Source organism: Macaca fascicularis, chromosome 14 (genome assembly GCF_037993035.2).
Source record: "Macaca fascicularis isolate 582-1 chromosome 14, T2T-MFA8v1.1".
NCBI lineage: Eukaryota > Metazoa > Chordata > Mammalia > Primates > Cercopithecidae > Macaca > Macaca fascicularis.
In genome coordinates this window covers 76,154,457-76,180,108 of record NC_088388.1, presented here as the reverse complement: position 1 = coordinate 76,180,108, position 25,652 = coordinate 76,154,457, and the positions used below count along the sequence as shown (strand labels likewise).

At 40.2% G+C, this 25,652-nt stretch overlaps 1 protein-coding gene across 1 annotated transcript in view; it reads left to right on the top strand.

Annotated features, from left to right (window-relative positions):
• The window catches only part of GDPD4 (glycerophosphodiester phosphodiesterase domain containing 4), an 85,352-nt gene that overhangs the window by 4,994 nt on the left and 54,706 nt on the right, over window positions 1-25,652 (top strand). The window contains exons 2-5 of the mRNA XM_005579162.3: window positions 9,420-9,622; window positions 11,974-12,077; window positions 18,635-18,728; window positions 21,598-21,657. Coding sequence (XP_005579219.3) covers window positions 9,434-9,622; window positions 11,974-12,077; window positions 18,635-18,728; window positions 21,598-21,657 — 447 coding nt within the window. The 5' untranslated portion in view covers window positions 9,420-9,433. The remainder of the gene's footprint in view (window positions 1-9,419; window positions 9,623-11,973; window positions 12,078-18,634; window positions 18,729-21,597; window positions 21,658-25,652) is intronic.

Genomic DNA, 25,652 nt, shown 5'->3' with positions numbered 1-25,652 from the left:
AATAGCTTGAACCTGGGAGGTGGAGGTTGCAGTGAGCCGAGATCGTGTCATTCCACTCCAGCTTGAGCAACAAGAGTAAAACTCTAAAAAAAAAAAAAAAAAAATAATAATAATCCATACATCAATTCATATACTTATAAAAATTTTCTTTTTTTAAAAATTTTTATTTATTTATTTATTTATTTATTTATTTTGAGACAGAGTCTCACTCTGTCCCCTAGGTTGGAGTGCAGTGGCGTGATCTCAGCTCACTGCAAGCTCCACCTCCCGAGTTCAAGCCATTCTCCTGCCTCAGCCTGCTGAGTAGCTGGGACTACAGGCACCCGCCACAATGCCCGGCTAAGTTTTTGTATTTTTAGTAGAGATGGGGTTTCACCATGTTAGCCGGGATGGTCTCGATCTCCTGGCCTTGTGATCTGCCCGCCTCAGCCTCCCAAAGTGCTGGATTACAGGCGTGAGCCACCGCACCCGGCCAAGAAATTTCTAATTAAGATAGAATTTGCATACACTAAAATTCACCATTATTTAGTGTATAATTCTGCAAGTTTTGACAAATGCATATAATTGTGTAAGCACTATCAAAATATAGGACAGTTTTTCTCCAAATCTGTGGCCTGCCTTTTTATGTCTTAAGAATGTCTTTTGAAGACTAGAAGTTATTAATATTGATGAAATACAACTTATCAGTTTTTTCTTTTATGGATCATGCTTTTGGTGTTATACCTAACAAATCTTTGCCTAAAGCAGGGACACAGATTTCATCTATGTTTTTTTCTATAAGTTTTATAGCTTTAGGTTTTATTTATTTATTCATTTAGAGACAAAGTCTCATTCTGTCACCCAGAATGGAGTATAGTGGCCCCATCATGGCTTGCTGCAGCCTCAACTTCCCCAGTTCAAGTGATCCTCTTGCCTCAGCCTCCTGAGTAGCTGGGACTACAGGTGTGTGCCATCACATCTGGCTAATTTTTGTATTTTATGTAGAGATGGGGTCCCACTGTGTTGCCCAGGCTAGTCTCAAACTCGTGGGCTCAAGTGATCCTCTAGCCTCAGCCTCCCAGAGTGCTGGGATTATAGGTATGACCTGCCGCACCTGGCCAGCTTTAGATTTATATTTCAGTCTGTGATCCATTTAATTTTTACAAAGAATGCAAAGTTGTGGGCCGGGCACAGTGGCTCATGCCTGTAATCCCAGCACTTTGGGAGGCTGAGGTGGGCAGATCTTTTGAGGTCAGGAGATCGAGACCAGCTTGGCTAACACAGTGAAACCCATCTCTACTAAACATACAAAAAAAAAAAAAAATTAGCCGGACATGGTGACATGTGCCTGTAGTCCCAGCTACTCAGGAGGCTGAGGCAGGAGAATTGCTCCCAGGAGGCGGAGGTTGCAGTCAGCCAAGATCGCCTGCCACTGCACTCCAGCCTGGGCGACAGAGGCAGACTCTGTCTTAAAAAAAAAAAAAAAAATGCAAAGTTGTAGATTGAGGTTCATTTGTTTTTGGATGAATATCCAGTTGTTCCAGAACCATTTGTCAAAGAAACTGTCCTTTCTCCATCCTTCATACTTCTGTCAAACATGAATTGACCATATATATATGGGCCTTTTTCTGGAACCGGTATTCTGTTTCATTGATCTCTATGTCTGTCTGTCTGCTGATTCCAAACTGTCTTGGTAACTGTAGCTTTATATTAAGTCTTGAACTCAGGTAGTTTGAGTCAAAATACATTATTTTTCAAAATTGTTTTGGCTAGTCTATTTCCTTTGCTTTTCCATATAAATCTTAGATTTAGCTTATTGATTTCTACAAAAAAAGTCCTCAGAGATTGATTGGAATCATGTTGAAACTGTAGATCTGTTTGGGGAGAATTGAGATTATAACAATATTGAGTCTTCTAATCCGAGAAAGTGGTACTTAGATTAGAAGACTCAGTATTGTTATGAGTCTTTACTTGAGTCTTTGATTTCTTTCGTGTCTTGTAGTTTTCAGCATGCAGATCCTGCACATATTTTGTCAGATTTATACCTAAGTGTGTGTTTGTTACTATTGTAAATCATCATTTAAATTTAATTTTTAAATACATGTTTCATCTTGGAATAATTTTAGATTTACAGAAAAGTTACAAAGATAGTACAGACAGTTCTTGTATACTCTTACCCAGTTTCAGTTTCCCCCAGCATTATCCTTTTACTGTGGTTCATTTGTTAAAACTAAGATAACAGTACATTACTGGTAACTAAACTTCAGATATTATTCAGATTTCACCAGTTTTCCTATTCATGTTTTGCTGTTTCATGATGTAAATTGTGATTTAAAATTTTTACCTTCTATTTGTTCATTCCTAGTCTATAAAAATTTTTGATTTTTGCATCTGATTCTACCTTGCCAAACTCATTAATTCTAAGTTTTTTTTTTTTGTAGAATTTTGGAGATTTTCTACGTAGATAATTTTGTTGTCTGCAAATAGAGTTTTATTTATTTATTTCTATTCTTTATGCCTTTTATTTCTTTTTCTAGCCTATTGCACTGGCTAGGACTGCCAGTACAGTGTTGAACAGGATTGGTGTTAACAGACATCCTTGCTTTGTTTCCGATCTTAGAAAAAAACATTTAGTCTTTAGAAAGCAATCAGCCTTTCACCATTAAGTGTGAAGTTAGCTATTAGCTTTTAATATATTCTCCATATAAAGGCATAATATTTGCTATTCCTAGTGTGCTGAGGGTTTTTGTCAGGAATGGAGTTAGAATTTGCTCAGAAGTATTTTATGTATCTATTTAGATGGTCATATAGTTTGTCTTTAGTTTGATAATATGGTTAATTAAGTTTATTTATTTTTTCTGTTTTGTTTTTGAGACAAGGTCTCACTCTGTTGCCCAGGCTGGAGTGCAGTGGTGTGATCTTGGCTCACTGTAACCTCCATCTCCAGGCTCAAGCAATCCTCCTGCCTCAGCCTCCCGAGAAGCTGGGACTACAGCCATGTACCACTATACCCAGCTAATTTCTGTATTTTTTTGTGGATACAGGATTTGGCCATGTTGCCCATGCTGGTCTTGAACTTTTGGGCTTAAGCAGTCTGCCTGCCTCAGCCTCCCAAAGTTGTAGGATTACAGAATTGAGTCACCATGCCTGGCCCCAAGTTGATTGATTTTTGAATGTTAAATAATCTTTGCAGTCCTTAGGAAAACTACACTTGGTCAGTATGTGCTGATGTATGTTAAGAATTTTTGCATTTGGATTCGTAAGGGATATTGGTTTGTACTTTTATTAGGATATCTTTGTCTGGTTTTGGTGTCAGGATATTGGTCACATAAAATGATTTGGAAAGTCTTCCCTTCTCTTCTGATGTAAGAGTTTCTATAGAATTGGTATTATTTCTTCTGTAGATGTTTGGTAGAATTCACCAGTGAATCCTTTTTTTTTTTTTCTTTTTCTTGATGGGAAGGCTTTTTAACAACAAATTCAATTTACTTGATAGATAAAGGGCTATTCAAGTTTTCTATTTCTTCTGGAGTGAGCTTTAGTAGTTTTTGTCTTTCAGGGAATTCGCCCATTTCATGTATCTATAGAATTTATAGGAATGAAGTTGTACCAAATTCTTTGTTACTCTTTTGATGTCTCTAGGGTCTGTGGTGATGGTTCTCTTTTATTACTGATATTGATAATTTGTGATTTCTTTCTTTCTTTTTTTTTTTTTTTTTTGAGAGGGAGTCTGGCTTTGTCGCCCAGGCTGGAGTGCAGTGGCCGGATCTCAGCTCACTGCAAGCTCCGCCCCCCAGGTTCACGCCATTCTCCTGCCTCAGCCTCCTGAGTAGCTGGGACTACAGGCACCCGCCACCACGCCCGGCTAATTTTTTGCATTTTTTAGTAGAGACGAGGTTTCACCGCGTTAGCCAGGATGGTCTCGATCTCCTGACCTCGTGATCTGCCCGTCTCGGTCTCCCAAAGTGCAGGGATTACAGGCTTCAGCCACCGCGCCCGGCCTATTTCTTCCTTTTTAATCTCCTTAATGATCCTAGTCAGAAATTTATTAGTTTTGTTGGTCTTCTCAAAGAACCAGCTTTTGATTTCATTGATTTTTTTTCCCAATTTTTTCTATTTATCAATTGTTATTACTCCTAATCTTCTGTTAACTTTGTATTTAATTTGCTCCACTTTTACTGATTGTCTGAAGATGGAAACTGAGGTTATTGATTTTGAGATCTTGTTTTTTCTTTCTTTCTTTCTTTTTCTTTTTCTTTTTCTTTTTTTTTTTGATACGTAGTCTCCCTCTGTTGCCCAGGCTGGAGTGCAGTGACCTGATCTCGGTTCACTGCAAGCTCCGCCTCTTGGGTTCCCGCCATTCTTCTTCCTCCGCCTCCCCAGCAACTGGGACTACAGGCGCACGACGCCACGCCTGGCTAATTTTTGTATTTTTAGTAGAGACGGGGTTTCACCGCGTTAGCCAGGACAGTCTCGATCTCCTGACCTTGTAATCCACCCACCTCGGCCTCCCAAAGTGCTGGGATTACGGGCAAGAGCCACCGCTCCCGGCCTTGTTCTTTTCTAGTATGGGCATTTAGCATTATAAATGTAAATCTAAGTATTGCTTTAACTATACCTTAGAAATGTTTCTATGTTGTATTTTCATTTCTATTCAGTTCAAAAGGTTTTAATTTCCCTTTTGATTTTTTTTTTAACTCAAGAGTTACTTAGAAGTTGCTATTTAATTTTAAAATATTTAGGAGTTTTCCAACTATCTTATTGATTGCTAATTTAATTCTAGTATTTTCAATTCTGTTTTCCAATTCTAGTGTTTTTCAAGTCTACTCTATCCTGCTTACTATTATTGAGAAAGGGGTATTGAAATCTCTAACTATAATTTTGGATTTGTCTGTTTCTCCTTGGAAGGTCAATGAATTTTGATTTATGTTACTTTAGGTTTTTTTTGTCATTTTGCAGATTTATTAATAAAAATGAAAATGTGTATAATCAGATACCAAAAACACATCAAGTATGAATAATAATAATTTTTTTTTGAGACTTTCACTCTTGTTGCCCAGTCTGGAGTGCAATGGTGCCATCTTGGCTCAATGCAACCTCCACCTCTTGGGTTCAAGCAATTCTCCTGCCTCAGCCTCCCGAGTAGCTGGGATTACAGGCATGCGCCACCATGCTCCGCTAATTTTGTTTTTAGTAGAGATCAGGTTTCTCCATGTTGGTCAGGCTGGTCTCAAACTCCCGACCTCAGTTGATCTGCCCGCCTTGGCCCCCCAAAGTGCTGGGATTACAGGCATGAGCCACCGCACCTGGCAAGTATGAATAATTATATATTAACTCTCAAATATGTAAATGTCTATGCTGATGGAAGAAACAAAAGGAAACAGAGTTTCTAAGAATTGATTTTTATTAATACATAATGTTTGTACTTATTTATTATATACATGTGATATTTTGATACATGCATAGAATGTGTAATGGTAAAATCAGGGTATTTAGGATATCTATCGCTTTGAACATTTGTCATTTCTTTGTACTAGGGACATTTCAGATCCTCTAGCTATTTTTAAATATACTGTATATTGTTACCTGTAGTCACCCTACTATGCTATCAAACACTAGAACTTATTCCTTCTCTCTAACTGTATGTTTGTACTTATTAACCTACCTTTCTTCATCCTCCCACAACTCCACGTCCTTCCCAGCCTCTGGTAATGATCATTGTATTCACTACCTCCATGAGATCAACTTTTTAAGTTCCCAAAAGAGTGAGAACATACAGTATTTGTCTTTTTGTGCCTGACTTATTTCACTGAACATGATGACCACCAGTACCATACATACTGCCTGTAGTCCCAGCTACTCAGGAGGCTGAGGCGGGAGAATGGCGTGAACCTGGGGGGCGGAGCTTGCAGTGAGCTGAGATCCGGCCACTGCACTCTTTTTATGGCTGAAGAGTATTGTATTGTATATATAAGCTCATTTTCTTTATCCGTTTGTCCATTGATGGACACTTAGAGTGGTTCTGTATCTTTGCAATTGTGCATAGTCCTGCAATAAACATAGAGGTGCAGGTATCCCTTTGATATACTGATTTCCTTTCTTTGGATAACTACCAGGTGGTGGAATTGCTGGATCATATGGTTACCACAATATTTTAATTTTTTGAGAAATCTCCATATTGTTTTTTATGGCCTGTACTAATTTATGTTCCCACCAACAGTGTGTAAGAGTGCCCTTTGTCTTTGCCACCTTCTTTATTTTTTTTCTTTTTGATAATAGCCCTTCTAACAGGGGTAAGATAACATCTCACTGTGCTGTTGATTTACATTTCCCTGATTATTAGTGATATTGAACATTTTTTCATATACCTGTTGGCTATTTGTATGTCTTCTATTGAGAAATAGAAGGGGTTTGGTTTGTTCTTCGTTTTCTAGTTCCTTGAGGTGTTTAGTTATTTATTTGAAATCTTTTCTGCTTTTGATATAGATGTTTATTGGTATAAGCTTCCCTCTCAGCATTCCTCTTGTTGTATCACATAGGTTTTAGTATGTGTTTTTTCATTTCATTTGTTTCAAAAAATTTTTTTCTTAATTTCTTCATTGACCAGTGGTCAATCAGGACCATGTTGTTAAAATAATTTCCATGTATTTTTACAGTTTCAAACATTTCTCTTATTACTGATTTCTATTTTTTTTTCCATTTTGGTCAGAAAAGATACTTAATGTGATTTAGATTTTTACAAATCTGTTTAGACTTGTTTTGTGGCCTAACATCTAGTCTATCCTGGAGAATGTTTTATGTGCCGATGGGAAGAGTGTGTATTCTGTAATTGTTGGATGTAAATGTTCTGTATATGTCTGTTAGGTCCATTTGGTCTTTGTTTTCTTTTAGCACTTTGAAAGAAAAGTTTTTCTTTCACGCCATCCTCTCCTATCGTGTAAGATTTCTACTGAGAAATCCACTGTTAGTCTGACTGGTTTCTCTTATACATGACTTGATGCTTTTCTCTTGTTTTTGGAATCCTCTGTCTTTGACTTTTGGCAGTTTGACTATAAAGTGCCTTGGAAAAGACCTTTTTGGGTTGAATCTATTTGGGGATCTTTGAGCTTCCACTCTCTGGATGTCTGAATCCCTTGTAAGACTTGGGAAGTTTTCGGCGATAATTTTATTAAATAGGTTTTCTATGCTTTTCCCCACCTCTTCTTCTGGAATATCCAAAATTCGAGTACTTGGTCACTTAATGGTTTCCAAAATGTCATCTTTATTCCCTCCCTCCTCCCTCCCTCCTTTCCTTCCCCTCCCTCCCTCCCTTCCTTCCCTCCCTCCTTCTCTCTCTCTTTCCCTCCCCTCCCTTGCTCCCTCCTTCCTTCCCTGCCTGCCTGCCTTCTTTCTTTTTTGAGATGGAATCTTGCTCTGTCACCCAGGCTGGAGTGCAGTGGTGCAATCTCAGCTCACGCAACCTCCACCTTCCAGGTTCAAGCAATTCTCCTGCCTCAGCCTCCCAAGTAGCTGTGGTTATAGACATGTACTACCACGCATGGCTAATTTTTGTATTTTTAGTAGAGACGGGGTTTCATCATGTTGGCCAAGGTGGTCTCGAACTCCTGACCTCAAATGATCCATCCACCTTGGCCTCCCAAGGTGCTGGGTGTGAGCCACCATGCCCTCCCTCCCTCTGCCTGCCTGCCTGCCTGCCTGCCTGCCTGCCTGCCTTCCTTCCTTCCTTCCTTCCTTCCTTCCTTCCTTCCTTTCTCTTCCTTTCTCTTCCTTTCTCTTCCTTTCTCTTCCTTTCTCTTCCTTTCTCTTTCTTTCTCTTCCTTTCTCTTCCTTTCTCTTTCTTTCTCCCCTCCCCTCCTTCTGTTTCTTTCACCTTACTGGGTTACTTCAAATGACTTGTCTTCAGGTTCTGAAATAATATCTCCATATTGAATTATCTCATTCAGATTCTGAACTGTTTTTCTGATTTCTTTGTATTATTTATCTGTGCTCTCTTGTATCTCACTGGGTGTATTTAATATTGTTATTTTAATTTATTTGTAGGCATTTCACACATTTCTTTTGCATTGGAATCTCTTGCTGGAGAATTGTTATATTACTTTGAAGTTGTCATGTTTCCTTGCTTTTTCATGTTTTTTGTGTCCTTATGTTGATATCTGCACATCTGCTATAACAGTTGCTTTTATTTTTTGGGTTGGCTTTCATAGGGGAAGATTTTTTTTTTTCTTGTATCTATAGAGTTGGTTGGGTGGGGCACTTTAGTTTTTATTTTGGGTTCATGCAGTAGTATAGTCTCCCTGGGATTTCTTTGACTGTAATCAGTGTCAGTGGTGTCTATGATTTTGTCAGTGGTTTAGGCTGTGGTTGTTAGCACAGGCTGCAGTGAGGCTTTGCTGGGAATGGGGATATCAGGCAGGCCAATCCTCAGGCCCCAGTGGTGGTGATGGCAGGCCGATTGTTCCTGTCCTTGGACCCCTGGCCAGTGTACACAGGCACTGGTGTTAGCAGGTCTAGGAAGGCCAGTTTTTAGGTCTCTAGGTGGCTTGCTTGGGTATTGGCAGTGTTAGCAGTGTGCTGGGCAGGCGGGTGGAACCCTGGAGCCCTGGGCAGCATGTGTGGTGTCAGTGATGGCAGTAGTGTTAGGGGGCCAATCTTTGGTCTCCCAGGTGACATGCACTGGTGCTAGCAGTGACAGCAGTAGGATGGGTAGGTCAGTCTATAGGTCCCCAAGTGGCACATGTGGGTAGGCATTGGTGCTGGTAGTGGTGCCAGGTGATGTTGGCCTGTCCCCAGGCTCCTTGATGATGTACACAGGTGCAGGTTGTGGTGGGTGCCTGTGTTCTTAATGCCGTTGTAAAGCCACATACTCCATATTTTGTTCTCTCTCTGAAATATTTTTTGTTGGCAAAGGAAAAATAAACTTGTCACATTTCAGCCATTGTTGTTTTGAAGATTCCATCTTTCATAATTGAAGCTAACCCTAACTGATTCCATATGGGAGAGGAGAGAAAGGGAAGAAGCAGCCAGCTGTGTATCTGAGTCACTTATTAGTCAAGGATGGTATTTTCATGTACCTCACCCATGCCTTTAACATCTCAAGTTATTTCAACAGCATATTGCAATTTGAGAAGCACATTTGTATATATTATCTCATTGGATTCTTTCAGCATCTATTAGGTGGTGAGAACAGGGAATATTGTCCCATTTTAGAGGTGAGAAAACTAAACCTAGAGTGATGCAGTGATCACAGTAAACACTCAACAAGTTAGTGAGAAAGGTAGGAAGAAGCTCTATTTTTCTGCCCCAAATCCACTGTATTATCTTTGATTATAAACAGTTTTTTAAAAATCCATTTCTCTTTGGTAAAATTTTCTGTAGAATGATGGGATAAGATACATTAAGGGGAGTTACACTAGATCCTGATTATTTTATTTGTCTTTCAGCCAAAGGGTGAATCATGTTTAAGAAGGTCAACAGGATTGAGCGCAAGAGGAATAAGACAGGAAAACGAAAAAAACTTAATCCATGGATTCCACGCATCTTCAACCACCAATGCTATGTCACCTTCCTTACTGGCTGCTATAGTTGCCTTTGGAAATTCAGACAATGGAAAAAAACTAAAGTTGGATTTTGTTGCTGCACTTGGGTACAAACTGATGAGGAACTGGACCATGTTTTCTCAGATATGGGGAACATAGGCTGACCGCTGGCCCCATAAGGGCTCTTTACAGTCTCCAGGACTGGGGATGCTAGGGCTCCATTTCTTCCATAAAAGTATTGCACCAATATTAAACTTACTGAAACACGTACTTTCTTCATTTCTTTCCTTCACTTCATTTTTCACTTTTTTTCTTTATTTTTCCTTACTACCTCTTTTATGTTTATTCATTAATTCACTTTTGCATTTATTCATTCAGTGAATCTTGAAGAAAAAGTGATGTTTGGGTGCAATTAGATATTTTTGGTTAGGGATTACGGGGATGCCTGAATTGTAATTTGCTCTCCTCTGTGAATTTCTCTTCTCGGGAGAAAAAAACAGCAAGTGAGAAACAAGGTGCTCCTTTATAATTGGTCAAGCTAGTGGTGATTTTCCCTAAGGAAGAGCTATAGTAAGACTGAGTGGTGGCATATGGACTAGCCTCTTTTAGGGCCTCTATTTGTAAGCCATATGTTGGAACCCTTTGGTGAGCTACATGGTATAAGTGATTAAATTATCAGCACACTGAAATGAGAACAGAAGAGCAAAATCATGTACCTTTGCTTATTTGTGAACATGGCCCAACTGGGGTCCCAGAATCAGACATATTGGATAATTAATTTCTTTTTTTTTTTTTGAGACCGAGTCTCGCTGTGTCTCCCAGGCTGGAGTGCAGTGGCGTGATCTCGGCTCACTGCAAGCTCCGCCTCCCGGGTTCATGCCATTCTCCCGCCTCAGCCTCCCGAGTAGCTGAGACTACAGGCGCCCGCCACCACGCCCGGCTAGTTTTTTTGTATTTTTAGTAGAGACGGGGTTTCACCGTGTTAGCCAGGATAGTCTCGATCTCCTGACCTCGTGATCCACCCGCCTTGGCCTCCCAAAGTGCTGGGATTACAGGCTTGAGCCACCGCGCCCGGCCTGGATAATTAATTTCTTATACTTGAGGTGGGGAACACAAGGAAAAGGGTAGGAAATGGGAGGTTTCCCTGGAGTAGGCAGGAATGTTCTTCTGTCCCCACTGTATCTTTCCTGCCCAGATATTTGGCTTCTATGCGAGTCACTGGGGATAATACAAGTGCTTCAGGCATGCTTCCTGCTCTCAAGGAATTCAGTCTACTGTGGGGAAAGATAAGTACACACACACAATCTCAATATAGTGAGAGAAGTGCTGTAACTGCATGTGCATGTGCACAGGCACATACCAAGGGGAGGGCCATCTTTTAGAAGGTGAAGGGTGATTAAGAATTGGATAGGTAGAGAATTGGGGATGGTGGAAGAATTGGTATTGGAGGAGGAGTCAAAGGGCATAGTGAGTTTGGAGATTGATATAAGGTTTATTTTAGATGAAGGAGAGGATATGAAAGAAGAAGTGAGGGGAAAAGAAGCTAGAGGGGGAGATGGGTCCAATGTTGTGTGGTTTTAAGAATTTGACCTCTGCCATTGGGAATAAAGAATCCCCAAAGACTTTAAGCTGATGAAGTAGTCTGAGCTGTGGTTTGGAATGATTATTTGATTGTGTGGAGGACGTATTGAAAGGGACAAAACTAACACAGGGAGACTTCTTTGCCTTCAGAGAAAGCAGTACCTCCTCCATAATGATAACCTCCATTTTGGCTTTGAGCTTATACAGATCTGGGTTCTAGTCCTGCCCCTGCTACTTCTTAGCTGTGGATCTTGAATCAATTATTTTACCTCTCTGAGCTTTCTTCTGCAAAAATGAGATTGATGCCTAACTCCTATGGCTCTAATGAGAAATAAATCAAATGAAAGTAGCTTGTGAAATCCTTAGCATTTTACTAGAACAAAATAGCTACTTAAAAAAAATTATTCTTTAACTCTGATTCCCCCTTTCTTCTCCAATGGGGTAGATTGATGACTCAATGAACTAATTAATGATGCATGAATCAATAAATTAATTACTGAACAAAACATCTGGTAGCTGGAGAGGCAGATGAATTCAAGAGATGATTGTTAAAAGCCAGCTATGTTCAAGAAACTATACTATGTATTGGTAATACAGAGATGTTCCTTTTCCTCAAAGAAGAAACAGTGTAGCATCAGATAAAACATAAATGCATAATTCCAGTTCAGTGTAAGAAAGGTTGTAAATAGGCATATACAGGATTTGGTAGGAGTAAAAAGAGAGTGGTCACTCCAGCCTCAGGAGAGTAATGCATGGCAGTGCAACTTATACCTGAGGTGGGGAACGCAAGGAAAGGTAGTTTGGCAAGTGTGTACAGAAACTGCTGAGGTAATAAGGATAAATGGAGCTAAGTTCGATTTCTTTTTTCTCTTCCCAGAAAGAGCAATTATTTTGCCCGTGCCTGGTAATTTCATTTGTCTTGTCTGTGATGTTGCTGTTCCTGTGGATAGAAACATCCAATGAATACTTTAACTTTGACTGGTGAGTTTCACTTTTTGTAGTTTCATTTGTGTAAGGGCATTTTGGTCTGATAACCACCTGGATTCTACCTCAGGCTGAAAAGATCTGGTGATATAGTAGGGAAGGAAGACAAAACTGGGCTTTCCACAGCTTGTGGGTGAGAGGCCTGCCTCTGGGGCAGGGGTAGGATGCTTAGCACCCTAACTTGTTATACTTTCTTCCACTGTGCTCAGTCTCAGACTAAATCTGGCTCAGTGGGAAGCTTTCATGCTTCCGATATCCACAGTCCTTCTACTCAGATAATGATTCCCTGGTATCTTTTCTTTAGTCTCTTTGAGTTACTGATGCCGACACTAGTTGGTTTTCATGATCTCTATCCCTGAACCCTGCCTTCTCTGCTGCTGCTATACCCTCTTCCTCTCCCTACTGTTCTTAGGAGGCTTCCTAGGATTCTGCACACAGTGACACGTATCCCTTCCCAGCACTCTTTCATGGCTAAACTCCTACTCTGGAATGTCCCCAGCCCTTCTAGTTTTTCTGGCTTGATGTCTGCTAACCTTACTGCAAATCTTGTTATTTGGTATATGGGGAAGAAGGATCTGTTTGGATATGGGGCTTTTAAAAATGGAATACAGTTTTTTTTTTTTTTTTTTTTTATATAGAAGTAAAACATGGTTTGTTATTTTATGTGTAAAATGTAAAAAGTTAGAAATATAGTATCTGCCTAGTCCCATTCTTGAGAGATAATCACTTGATATATTTTTCTATGCTGATTTTTCTATTATGTTCATGTTGTATACATCATTTTGCTTTTTCTTTTCACTTAAAATAACAAACATTTAAACAAAATTTTTAAACTCCTAATGAACATCACTTAAAATGGTTTAAAAATATTTCATGATAGATGCTATAATACACTTAGCCATTTTTAATTGTTAGGCATTATATGTGTGTCCAATTTTCTCGTTTTTATAAACTAGTAATGCAGAGAAATCTTTGTATTCTGACTAATGTTCCTAGAATAGATTCCCATAAATGGCATTATTGAGTCAAGAAGAATAAACGTTGTTAAAATTCATTATGCCCCCAAATTAGCCAGGCATAGTGGTGTGTGCCTGTAGTCCCAGCTACTTAGAAGGCTGAGGTGGGAGGATCCCTTGGGCCTGGGAGGCAGAGGTTGCAGTGAGCCAAGACTGTGCTACTGCATTCCAGCTTGGGTGACAGAGCCAGACCCTGACTCAAAAAAAAACAACAAAAAAAAACACAATTCATTATATCTATTGCCAAAGTACTTTCTCAAAAGGTTATAGCAATTTCTATTTAAAACAGAGGTATATGACAGGATTAAATATTCTAACATTGCATATTTTTTCTTGATGAAATTTTTTTGTTTTATTTTTGGTTTTTTTTTTGTTTTTTTTGAGACGGAGTCTCGCTCTGTCGCCCAGGCTGGAGTGCAGTGGCCGGATCTCAGCTCACTGCAAGCTCCACCTCCCGAGTTTACGCCATTCTCCTGCCTCAGCCTCCCGAGTAGCTGGGACTACAGGCGCCGGCCACCTCGCCCGGGTAGTTTTTTGTATTTTTTTAGTAGAGACGGGGTTTCACCGTGTTCGCCAGGATGGTCTCGATCTCCTGACCTCGTGATCCGCCCGTCTCAGCCTCCCAAAGTGCTGGGATTACAGGCTTGAGCCACCGCGCCCGGCAATTTTTTTGTTTTAATTTGAATCATTTAGTTTCAGAACAAGTTTATTTAACTAATTTATTTTAAAATTTATTTTCCTTTGCTTACTTATTCATTGGGGGTTTTCAGTTAGCCTTCTCACTGGTTCATCTGCAGTTTTATTTGTGGGCCAGTTCTGAATTATTTCACAGAAATTGTATTTCAATTTAAAATATAAATGCTATGGTATAATTTATTCATATTTATAAATTTTAAAATACCAGCTCTGAGATCCATAGTTGACAAGGTTTATGCAAAGTCTAATATCCAAATCTTTCTGCCTCTCTCCCCATCCCTTGAGTGGTATCAAAGTTCTGGGGCTTACCACAAGATAGCAAAAATAGCGTGGTGGTGGTAAGAAGAAACTCTGGTCATCACAATGACACTGGTCACTCTGGTCATTATTACTTTCATTAGACAGTGCCTCAGTCAAGCATTGGTCCCTAGCCACTTTTTGGAATTGCTCTTCCAGGCATTTTATAGAAATATTCCTCACAACAGGCTTTTGCATTGACCACAAGCATAGCTTGGAACCCTCACCATTGTTCCCAAGACTGAGATGCTTACTGGCTAGCTTCCGTGATCTTCCTTGCAACCATCCCCGATTTGTGAATTTCGTCTGCCAGGATGCAGTGTTGTAAATCAGGCACAAGTCTGAGTACCAATGAAGTCTTCAATCCTAGTGCAAAGTTGCAGCATAGTCTTTCATTTTCTTCATATGTTTTTAACTTGAAGACTATTTCGTATAATAACTAATATAGCTGTACTAGCTTTGCATGGTTTATCTTTTCCATCCTTTATTTTTTTAACCTTTCTATAGCTCATGTTTTGGAAGTTTCTCTTAAAAATAGCATGTGGTTGGGTTTCTCAAATCCAGTTTGGCAGTATTTGTCTTTATGTTCCAAATAAAAAATAGCTCTGTACTAATATATCACTAATATATTTTATTTGAGCTTACATCCATATTCTTCCTAATGCTGTTGTCCTATCAGTTCTGTGGGTTTTGTTTTGTTTTTGAGGCAAGGTCTCACTCTGTTGCCCAGGCTGGAGTGCAGTGGTGTGATCTTGGTTTATTGCAGCCTCTGCCTCCCAAGCTTGACTGATCCTCCCACTTCAGCCTCCCAAGTAGCTAGGACTACAGGTGCAAACCACCACACCTAGCTAATTTTTTTTTTTTTTCATGGAGACAGGGTTTTGCCATGTTGCCCAGGCTGGTCTCAAACTCCTGAACTCAAGTGATCTGCCCGCCTCGACCTCCCAAATTGCTGGGATTGCAGGTGTGAACTACTGTACTGTGTTCTTTTTTCCTCTTTTCTTGCCTTTATATTAAGTTTTTTTTTTTTTTTTTGAGACGGAGTCTCGCTCTGTCGCCCGGGCTGGAGTGCAGTGGCTGGATCTCAGCTCACTGCAAGCTCCGCCTCCTGGGTTTACGCCATTCTCCTGCCTCAGCCTCCCGAGTAGCTGGGACTACAGGCGCCCGCCACCTCGCCCAGCTAGTTTTTTGTATTTTTTAGTAGAGACGGGGTTTCACGGTGTTAGCCAGGATGGTCTCGATCTCCTGACCTCGTGATCCGCTTGTCTTGGCCTCCCAAAGTGCTGGGATTACAGGCTTGAGCCACCGCGCCCGGCCTATATTAAGTATTTTTTATTACTTTATTTTTCCCTCTATTAACTTGGAAGGAATACTCATATTTTCTCTCCTACTGACTCTTGCTGTCTTTTTTGTACCTGCCCTGGAAATTGCAACATGTAATCTTGACTCACCAAAGTCTTATATTAGTATTTTAACCTTTTCCTGGATAATACGAGGATCTTGAAACACCTTGACTTCATTTACCTCCTTCTGAGTTATAAGCCATTCTCATCATATATTTTAATCCTACATACTTTTCCAACCACAGATGACATTATTGTTTTGTGTAGTTAATATTCTTTTACATTTACCTATGTATTTACTTTTTTATTACTCTTCATTTTATGCACCTCTGATCTTTCATCTAGAATCTTTTTTTCCCTGTATAAAAAATAACCCCTAGGTGTCCCATAGAAGGTGACTGTTAGGAAGAGAAGAGGCCTGAGCTGTGTACGTCATCAAGCCAGTACCTAGGGAGAGCAGACTAATAATGTCTGTTCACACATTTAGATGTTTCAAAGCTAGGATTCATTCCCCCACAAATCACAAACTGGAAAAGTTTGTGCTTTCTCCTAGGATATAACCCTGGAAGGTTCCAAATCAAAGTGTATGGTGTTTACAAGGTTACCTTCTCCCCTGTAGCCCTGTGAAGTTTATAAGAGCTTCCTGTACCTCAGCCAATTCTAGAGAAAAATTACCCCAAATGCTACACTATCTCTGGATTTCCTTCCTTGTTTGGATCTTGGCTCCATAGTTCTTCAGTGTCTGGTAGATGTCTGATGCTTTCATTTAGATTTTTCAGAACATTTTGTCTAGCTTTTCTAGTTGTTCCCCTTAGTTAGAAAGAGCAGAATTTTTTGGTAGGGTAACTGTAACTTCTCTCTTTTCCCCTCTGTGCGTGTTGTTTCTCCATTTCTCACTATGCAAGGGTTCCTAGGGCCTCCACCATCAATGTGTCTTTTTTTCTCATCTAGAGTTACTGTCAGCTGACAGTTGGTGATGCTGATATAAAACATTGCAATATGTATTGGGGAAAAGTGCAAGGAAACTGCATCTTACAGCTGTGAGAAAGCAGGGAAAGGGTCCTTGAAAGTTTCTTTAAACATTCTGTTATAATGATAACAGAAAATATGGATTTTACATGAGTAGGTTGCATTGACTAGGCTGCCCCAATAAGCTGTCTTGGTTGAGTGAGTAGGCCTACATCCAAAATGGAGGTGTGATTATGCTGCTAGTGGGATGTAACACAATAGTCCAGAGCACAGAGAAAACTGCTTAAAAATGCTAAGTCAGAAGAAGCCTAACTTGGACACATTCATGTAGAGTAGGCCTACTGCATAGTCATCAGCATTGTATATTCCCAGCTTAAAGAAGTGATGGCCAAGAAAAGAGACTTCCTTTTTCAATTCCCACTGATGTTCAGGCAGTCACATAAGCAAACTCCTTCTTACTCTTTTCACTCCCTTTTTTCACACCACTACCACCACCAACAGTAAGTACAGTTACTTACTGGGATGGGAAGAAGTAGAAGGAGAGAGAGGAAAAGCCAAATCACGGTTCTTCTTTTGCCTATAATCCATAGCTGGGGGATGGGAACTTCACCTGAGTTTGGTGAGAGGGCTTTGAAGTAAACCAAACTAATAGTAATATTTACGTGTGATCGGACATCCAAAAGAAAACCTTTTAGGTTGAAAGAGATTAAAATAAAATATCAATGTGACCAGTAAAATGATTAGAAGAAAGAGGAGTACCATGAAATGACAAACATTGTTTTCTTTGTTACTTGGAGAGCAAAGTCAGTATCTCGATTTGGTTAAACTCATTAATTCTTTGACTATATCTAGAGTGCTATTAAGGCCCGATTTCATGTTCTTTTCATTTCAAAAATTTTTTTTCAAGATCTCTGTTTGATTGTTTTGATAACATCAAAAAATTGTGCTTGGATTAAAATACCCTATTCTTGTTTCATGGATGTGAATCATTTCTTTACATTATGGAAGATCTTAAATATATTTATTTTGTGGCTCTTTTCTGATTGTTCTATTAATTATGTTTTCTTGGGTCCAAGTTTTTCTATTTGTTGGCTTCATAGGGTTCATTTGTTGACATCCCTTACATGTTTTCTGATTCCTGATTGCGATCTCATCTTCTACAGAGCACTCTTCCCAGTGTCTTGATCTGGGATACCTTTTGTTAGTAAGGCTGTTTGCCTGTTTGTTTCTTCCTAGTTTATCTCACAGCCCTTGTCCAAGAGAATTTCCTTTGTAATTCTTATTAATGTAGTTTTTTGTTCACTAGCCTGTAGTTTACATCTTTTTTTTTTTTTTTTTGAGGTGGAGTCTCGCTCAGGGTCCCAGGCTGGAGGGCAGTGACGCAATCTCAGCTCACTGCAAGCTCCGCCTCCAGGGTTCCCGCCATTCTCCTGCCTCAACCTCCCGAGTAGCTGGGACTACAGGCGCCACCACCACGCCCGGCTAATTTTTTTGTATTTTTAGTAGAGACGGGGTTTCAGCATGGTCTTGATCTCCTGACCTTGTGATCCGCCTGCCTCGGCCTCCCAAAGTGCTGGGATTACAGGCGTGAGCCACCACGCCCGGCCGAGTTTACATCTTAAAAAATATAATTTCTACAGGTTTTGTACAGAGAGGAAGAAATTTCTGTTTTCTTGACACGAAGATTCAAATTTATTTGATGTGTAATACCTAGACCAAGTATAACATTGTTTCTCCTAACAAATCATTAGCAATTTTCTCTCATATGCTACATTAGGAACAGAAAAATTGGTTGTTTTTTTTTAATATGGTGGCTGTGATTGCAATGATGTCCAAAAATGTATATGCATGTGGACAAGGAGCCTGCCAAAGTGTAAAGTATTGGTTTTGTTCAGGCAGTAAACTTATGGGATATATTGTTTCTCTTCTGGTATTCCCAAATTTCTGTATTATATTATTTTTTAAAAGAGGACATAATTTTTAAATATGTATTCTAAATAACTTAAATTCCTGCTATGTTTACAAACCCCATGAGCATCCCCAATTGCCTACAGAACACAACTTTAAAACTCCTCATATAAGTATCCGCAAAAACTGCTGTTCACACACTGCTTCTCTTTTTATCTCCCTACATTTTCTTATGCCTTATCTAGTCTGGTTTTGTCCCCATCCTTGACACAGAATCTACTGATTTCTGCAGTATTTTAAGAACTGAAACACATTTTTTTTTCAGGGTCATTTTTCTAGGAACAGGATACTGGTTTTACTGGTCTATTTTTATTCTGAGTTTAGCTGGGATCCTGACTGCCTACTCTTCATTGCTGTTGGTGAGTAATGCTTCTCATTTCTTCCACTCCCTTCCTGAGTAGCCTGATGAGGTGTTCCTGCCTGTGGTATAGTATCCAGTTGGTACTGGGGGCTCTCAGAACCCAAGTTCATTCTTGTCTTAGTAGAGTTGGGGTTTACATTAGCTAGTTGAATTTTAGGCACAAGGAATAGGATGTGGAAGGAAAGCCTATTCTGTTAGAGGATGTGTCTTGCCAGTGTGGCCCTTTGAAAGTATAACAGAACATCCTTTTTCTATTTCCTTGTTTTATACCCTATCCTATGGTTCCCTCAATATTGTCATTTTAGATACCCATAGCTTCACATCAGCAGTATCTTTACTCATCTCATGTCCCATCTTCTGAAAATCAGTCTTTCTGGGCCTTATAAAAATTTACTAGTTTGTTAAACTTGTTCTAATGTACAAATGCTAGTCACCTAGCCCAGATGCAAAGTACATTTTAGCAAAAGCCTTTTGGCAATAGTGTGGCCTTGTTTCTGTTGCCTAACATACTAGTGTCTCTTAGTGTGAGAAATTTATGCCAGGTAAGAGAAAAGTCTATGGAAATGGGAGGATAACTTTAGATAGAGTTTTGCAGTGCCCATTTATACATAGGGCAGATAACTTTCTCTGATTTCACCATTCCTTTCTCTATTGAATTCTTGTCTGATACAGAAGAACCTAGCCCCCAAATTTGTTGCTATTTGCATGAACTTTTTCTTTCAAAAAAGCTTATTAATCATTATATGAGCAGAACATTGTGAGAAGTGCTGAGTATACGGAGATCAATAAAAACTAAGCAATTTCTGTTTTCATGCAGTGCATTTCATGGAGGTAGGTGTGAGATATAAGTTACAACTATTCCTTGTCACTGGAGTGGGATCTTAAAGGAGTGTTAGATTTGGACATATAGATATGGTAATGAGGAAGAACGTTGTGGGCTGAGGGAGCTTCATGACTAAGCAAGACAGAAAAATATAGGATATCTTGTTGAGAAGGAAAGGTCAGTTCTGTTAGTATGTAGGGCATAATGAAGAATAATGGGGGGCCGGGTGCAGTGGCTCCTGCCTGTAATCCCAGCACTTCGGGAGGCCAAGGGGGGGTGGATCACGAGGTCAGGAGATCGAGACCAACCTGACTAAACCTGGTGAAACCCCGTCTCTACTAAAAATATATTTTAAAAAATTAGCTGAGCGTGGTGGCGGGTGCTTGTAGTCCCAGCTACTCAGGAGGCTGAGGTGGGAAAATGTCGTGAACCTGGGAGGCGGAGTTGCAGTCAGCCGAGATCGAGCCACACTGCACTCCAGCCTGGGCGACACAGCAAGACTCCGTCTCAAAAAAAAAACAAAAAAAACAAAAAAACAGAATAATGGGGAAACATGGCTGAAAAGATAGGTTTGTGAGATTTTGGAAGGCCTGGAAAGAAAGGCTAAGACATTTGATATAAATCAGTTTTCTATTTTAGAAAAATTATTCTCGATGTTTTGGTTTGGAGGGTGGCTATAGGCAGACCAATTAGAAACTTTTTTTTTTTTTTTTTTTTTTTTTTTTTTTTTTTTTTGAGATGGAGTCTTGCTCTGTCGCCCAGGCTGGAGTGCAGTGGCCGGATCTCGGCTCACTGCAAGCTCTGCCTCCCGGGTTCTCGTCATTCTCCTGCCTCAGCCTCCCGAGTAGCTGGGACTACAGGCACCCGCCACCTCGCCCGGCTAGTTTTTTGTATTTTTTAGTAGAGACGGGGTTTCACCGTGTTAGCCAGGATGGTCTCGATCTTCTGACCTCGTGATCCGCCCGTCTCGGCCTCCCAAAGTGCTGGGATTACAGGCTTGAGACACCGTGCCCGGCCTAGAAACTTTTTTTTTTTTTACAGGAGGAAAATGTAGATGAAGGATGTGCTCTGGGCCAAACTCTGACCACTGAATTGTGCCACTTTTATGCACAATAAACATGAAATGGTATAGTTAGGTTCTAAGAGGGGAATGAATTCTAGTGTCCAATAAAGCAATATATTTTAACAAACTTTCTACTCTACCCTACCTCTTTTTGAATACATACAATGACAACAATAGTGAAAAAGAAGGGGTACCTGGATTCTATTTCTAGTTCTATCTTTAGGTTACTATGTAACCTTGGTCAAGGCATGTAACTCTTCTGACCTCAGTTTCATTTTTTTTTCAAATGAGAATGATAACAATATTTAATGGTATAATATAGGGCTAAGTAAAGAACAAATGAAATATCCATGAAATAATTTTGATAAAGAGGTAAGTGCCTTACATATCAGATTATCATTAATATCCCAGGCATCTGAGGACTCCAGTTTTCAATTTCTATCTTTACACTGACTTGGTGACTGGCTAGATTTAGATTAAAATCCGAGATTTATTGAATCTATACCAGTGTTAACAACAGTGGTTTGACAGTAGTAACAACAGCCCTGTTGTCCTTGGACAACAAGAGTCCTTGGAAGGGCTGCCTCCTGAACTTAATCTTCTCTTACAAGTGAGTCTGAGTAACACCAGGAATAAGGTTCCTCACAGGGAAAAGAAATGGGCAGGAGCTCAGGAAGAGTATCAGTGTGGTAATTGTTATGAAATCTTCGAGGAGATAACACAGAATTCTTCCTGAGGTTGCAGATGGAAGTTATAAACAGGAGGCAAGATTTGAACTGGCTTTGAAGAGTCAGTGGCATCGGGAGAGGGAGTTTTTTCAGGCAAACAGCATGGAAAACTCCCAGAGGCTAAATAAAGTACAGGTATAGCAAGAAGTGAGTGTACTACTGGACTGTGAACAGAGTTTGGAGCTATAGGAACAGTGCTTTGGATGGCAACTTGGTGATTTCAAAATAACTCTCTTTTTCTTTGCTTTTGCAGTTACTTGGATTGTTGTTGCTTTGGGAAGGGATTGAACTATACCTGCACTTGTGTCATAAGGTAGGACATCTGAGTCCACATTGGAAACCTTAGACCTGGACTGAACCTTAGGCCAGGCCTAAACATGCTCCTTGGTGTACTCAGTTTTGCATATGGGTTACCCTCTCTGTTACTGTTCTCCTTGGAGAGAAGAGATTTACTTACATCATTTTAACTGAAATAATTAAATATCTAACGTTGCAACTGATTTATGGAAGGAGCTGAACTGGAGCTGAACCCAAACTCTTATTCTCACTGCTTCCTATTAAACTCAATCTGTGACCCTGTTCTTCCCATTCCGGTAAAATCTTAGGCACTCATTCCATTAATTTCCCAGTACTTTTTAGTCACAGAAATACTCTCATTTCAGTGATTAAAATTTTCAGTTCATTGTAATAACCTAAGTTCCAACTTTATTAACCTTAAAATGTTTCCCCTCCTCTATTTGGGCCTGATCCAAGCCTGAAGCCCATAGCAGCAGAGAGGGCATGGTGGTCCTTTTACCTCTTTTCCGCCTGAGTGGGGTCCAGGGGAAGAGGAGATGGAGAAAAGAGCACAGTCTCACAAGGAGAGGGGAGAAGGGAATCAGGGGTTGATTTCTAGGTAAATGTACAGTTGCCTCTTTTCCCGTGAACTTTTTCTATGTGTGTTTTCAGAAGCCCTACTGAGAACCTTGACTGTAACTCTCTTGGTGGAGTCAATGCCTGTCTTCCTGCAGTGCCCTGAAATTTCTTTTCTGAAGTCCTTTTGACCCTCTCTTGAGTTTGGATATCTTTAAAATAACACCAGCATGATTTCTTTCACAGGGTCTATATCTGGTCCCCAGAGGACTGTCAGCTTGGCCCCACCATCTACAGGCATGCAGCATAGTTCCGATACAGCATCCTTGTTTTGTTCTCCCATGGGCTTGAACAGCTCCAGTGACAGCCTCTTGCTTTTTTATAGACTTTTTTGGGCATGTTTAAAAAAATTGATACCAGTAATTGGACATATTTGTGGGATCCATGTGATAATTTTGATATATGCCTACAATGTATAATGCTCAAATCAGGGTACTTAGGATATCCATCATCTCAAGCATTTATCATTTCTTCATGTTAGGAACATTTCAACTCTTCTAGCTGTTTTGAAACTATTTTTTGAACTATTTTGAAGCTATTTATATTATAAATTATTGCTAACGGTAGTCACCTTACTGTACTATCAAACGTTAGAACTTATTCTTTCTATCTAATGGTATGTTCTCATTAACCAACCCCTCTTCATTTCTCCCACTCTGACCCACCTTTCCCAGCCCTTGGTAACTATCATTCTACTTCTCTACTTTTTAACTCCCAAATATGAGTGGGAACATCAGGCATAGTGTTGATACAATTCCTTGTATTTCCCCAAATCCAGAAACATTTCAGACTCTTGAGTGGTCCCTTTAAGTCTTGAATTAGTCCATTTGCATTGCTAATAAAGGAATACCTGAGACTGGGTAATTTATAAAGAAAAGAGGTGTATTTTGGCTCATGGTTCTGCAGGCTGTAAAGGAAGCATAGCACTGGCATCTGGTCCTGGTGAGGGCCTCAGGAAGCATACAGTCGTGGTGGAAGGCAAGCAGGGAGCCAGCATATCACATTGCAAGAGAGGGAGCAAGAGAGAGGAGGAGGAGGTGCCAGGTCCTTTTAAACAACCAGATCTCATGTAAACTCACAGAATGAGAACCCACTCATTACTGCAAGGATAGCACCAAGCCATTCATGAGGGAGCTGTCCCCATGATCCAAACACCTCCCTCTATGCCCACCTCCAGTATTGGTGGTCACATTTCAACATGAGATTTGGAGGGAACACAGGTCCAAGCCATATCAATATCCTCTTACTCAAATGAGAAGTATGAACTGGAAATATAAATTTAGAGTTATTAGAATAGATGGAGCTTGAAGTCATGAGATTTTCTAGGGAAAGAATATAGATTTGAAAACTGAACAAATAGGACTTATTGACATCAACATTTATTTTGGATTTGGGACACCATGATAAATTAACCAATACCAAGAATCCCTAGGACTGAAAACATTCTGATTACCATTCCAGGTTTGTGTCTCTTATAAAAACTATGCATATGTTGCCTGTGCCAGTTAAGTACTGCTACTTGGCCTCTGCCACGGCAGAAGCGCATCATCCCCTTTGAAATCAGGAAGACTGTTTGGCAGCATCTCTCACCTTTTTTCAGGCATACAGGATGGCCACCACAGTGCTTTTCAAGGATGCTGATGCTTTCCTCACCAGTGTCTTCTGGGACCTCCCAAAGAACTCAATATAGGGAGTAGGTTAGCTCATAGGTGATAACCGTTCTAGCACTTTTTCTTAATCTTTTATTATTTCTTCTATATTATACCAAGAAATTACTGGCATCCCAATTTCATTGAGCATAGGCTACCAGTGAGCCTGGGCTTCAGATAACCAAACAATTAGAACCTCTTGGAACTGCTTAATACCTGGATTCTAGGATATGAAATCCAGAATCTCTGGTAAGTGCACCCATATCAATAAATTTAGTCCGATCTAAAATTCTGTTCTCTTTTCCTTGTTCTCTTTCCCTTAGAATTCATTCCCACACATATTCTACAGGATTTTTGCCAATATTAGTCAGGAAAATCTTCTTTTCTAAGCCTTCATCTTCTGAGGCATTCTGGGATCTAGTTCACAGATTCTGAAGGCAATGAAAAGTTCAGGGGGATTATTAAGAGTTGGCATTCCTTTGGAACTTAACTACCTTGGTTGAATCTGCAGGTCTTCAAACCAGGAATGACCAGGCTTATCAGACTTGTAAGGAGAGACTGATTTTATTGGTAAGGGAGATTTTGTGGGGCTCGGAGTTTCAGTTTTATTGTACTCAGAATAAATTTAGGAAGAAAAGCATTAGCACCAGGGGGTTCTAGAACCCCCCTCCCCTTCCCGTTCTACCTACAGCTGCCCAGAGAGAAGCGAATGGCATCAACCCAAACTCCTTGTAAACATGCTAATTACCTGACTTCCTGGTAGACACACTAAAGGTATTTGTCAACTCCTTATCTGCAAAAATTTCTACCAGGATATACCTAGATCTATCTAGGTTGGTTTTATTGTAAACAAACCTGGAATATATAGGTTCGTGTGGTAGAAGACATGACTGGCTAGAGTTATATAATTAATGAAGTATAAAATAATGATGCTCCATAACCAAAATGACTCCTGTGAAGCAACATTTCTTCATATTTTGCTCAAAACACACCTTACATTTTAAGTCCAAAAACAATGTATACTAATACAGGAGAGGAAAGACCCTATATGAGTAGCTGCATTTGACATAATCATATCTGCTCGAATTTTTTTTTTTCGAGACGAAAGTCTAGCTCTTTCGCCCAGGCCAGACTGCAGTGGCACTATCTCAGCTCACTGCAAGCTCCGCCTCCTGGGTTCACGCCATTCTCCTGCCTCAGCCTCCCGAGTAGATGGGACTACAGGCGCCCACCACCACGCCTGGCTAATTTTTTTGTATTTTTTTTAGTAGAGACGGGGTTTCACCGTGTTAGCCAGGATGGTCTCGATCTCCTGACCTCGTGATCTGCCTGCCTCGGTCTCCCAAAGTGCTGGGATTACAGGCATAAGCCACCGCGCCCTGGCTTTTTCTTTTCTTTTTTGTTTTTTTTGGCAGAGTCTCACTCTGTTGCCCAGGCTGGAGTGCAGAGTGGCGCGATCTCAGCTCACTGCAACCTCTGCCTTACGGGTTCAAGAGATTCTCCCACCTCAGCCTCCCAAGTAGCTGGAACTACAGTTGTGCGCAACCACACCTGGCTAATTTTTGTATTTTTTGGTAGAGATGGGGTTTTACCGCATTGGCCACGCTTATCTCGAACTCCTGGCCTCAGGTGATCCACCCGCCTCAGCCTCCCAAAGGGCTGGGATCATAGGTGTGAGCCGCCGCTCCCAGCCAACCACTGGAAATTCTTTTATCTGTTCCCTGTGATTGCCTGTATCCTTTAAATC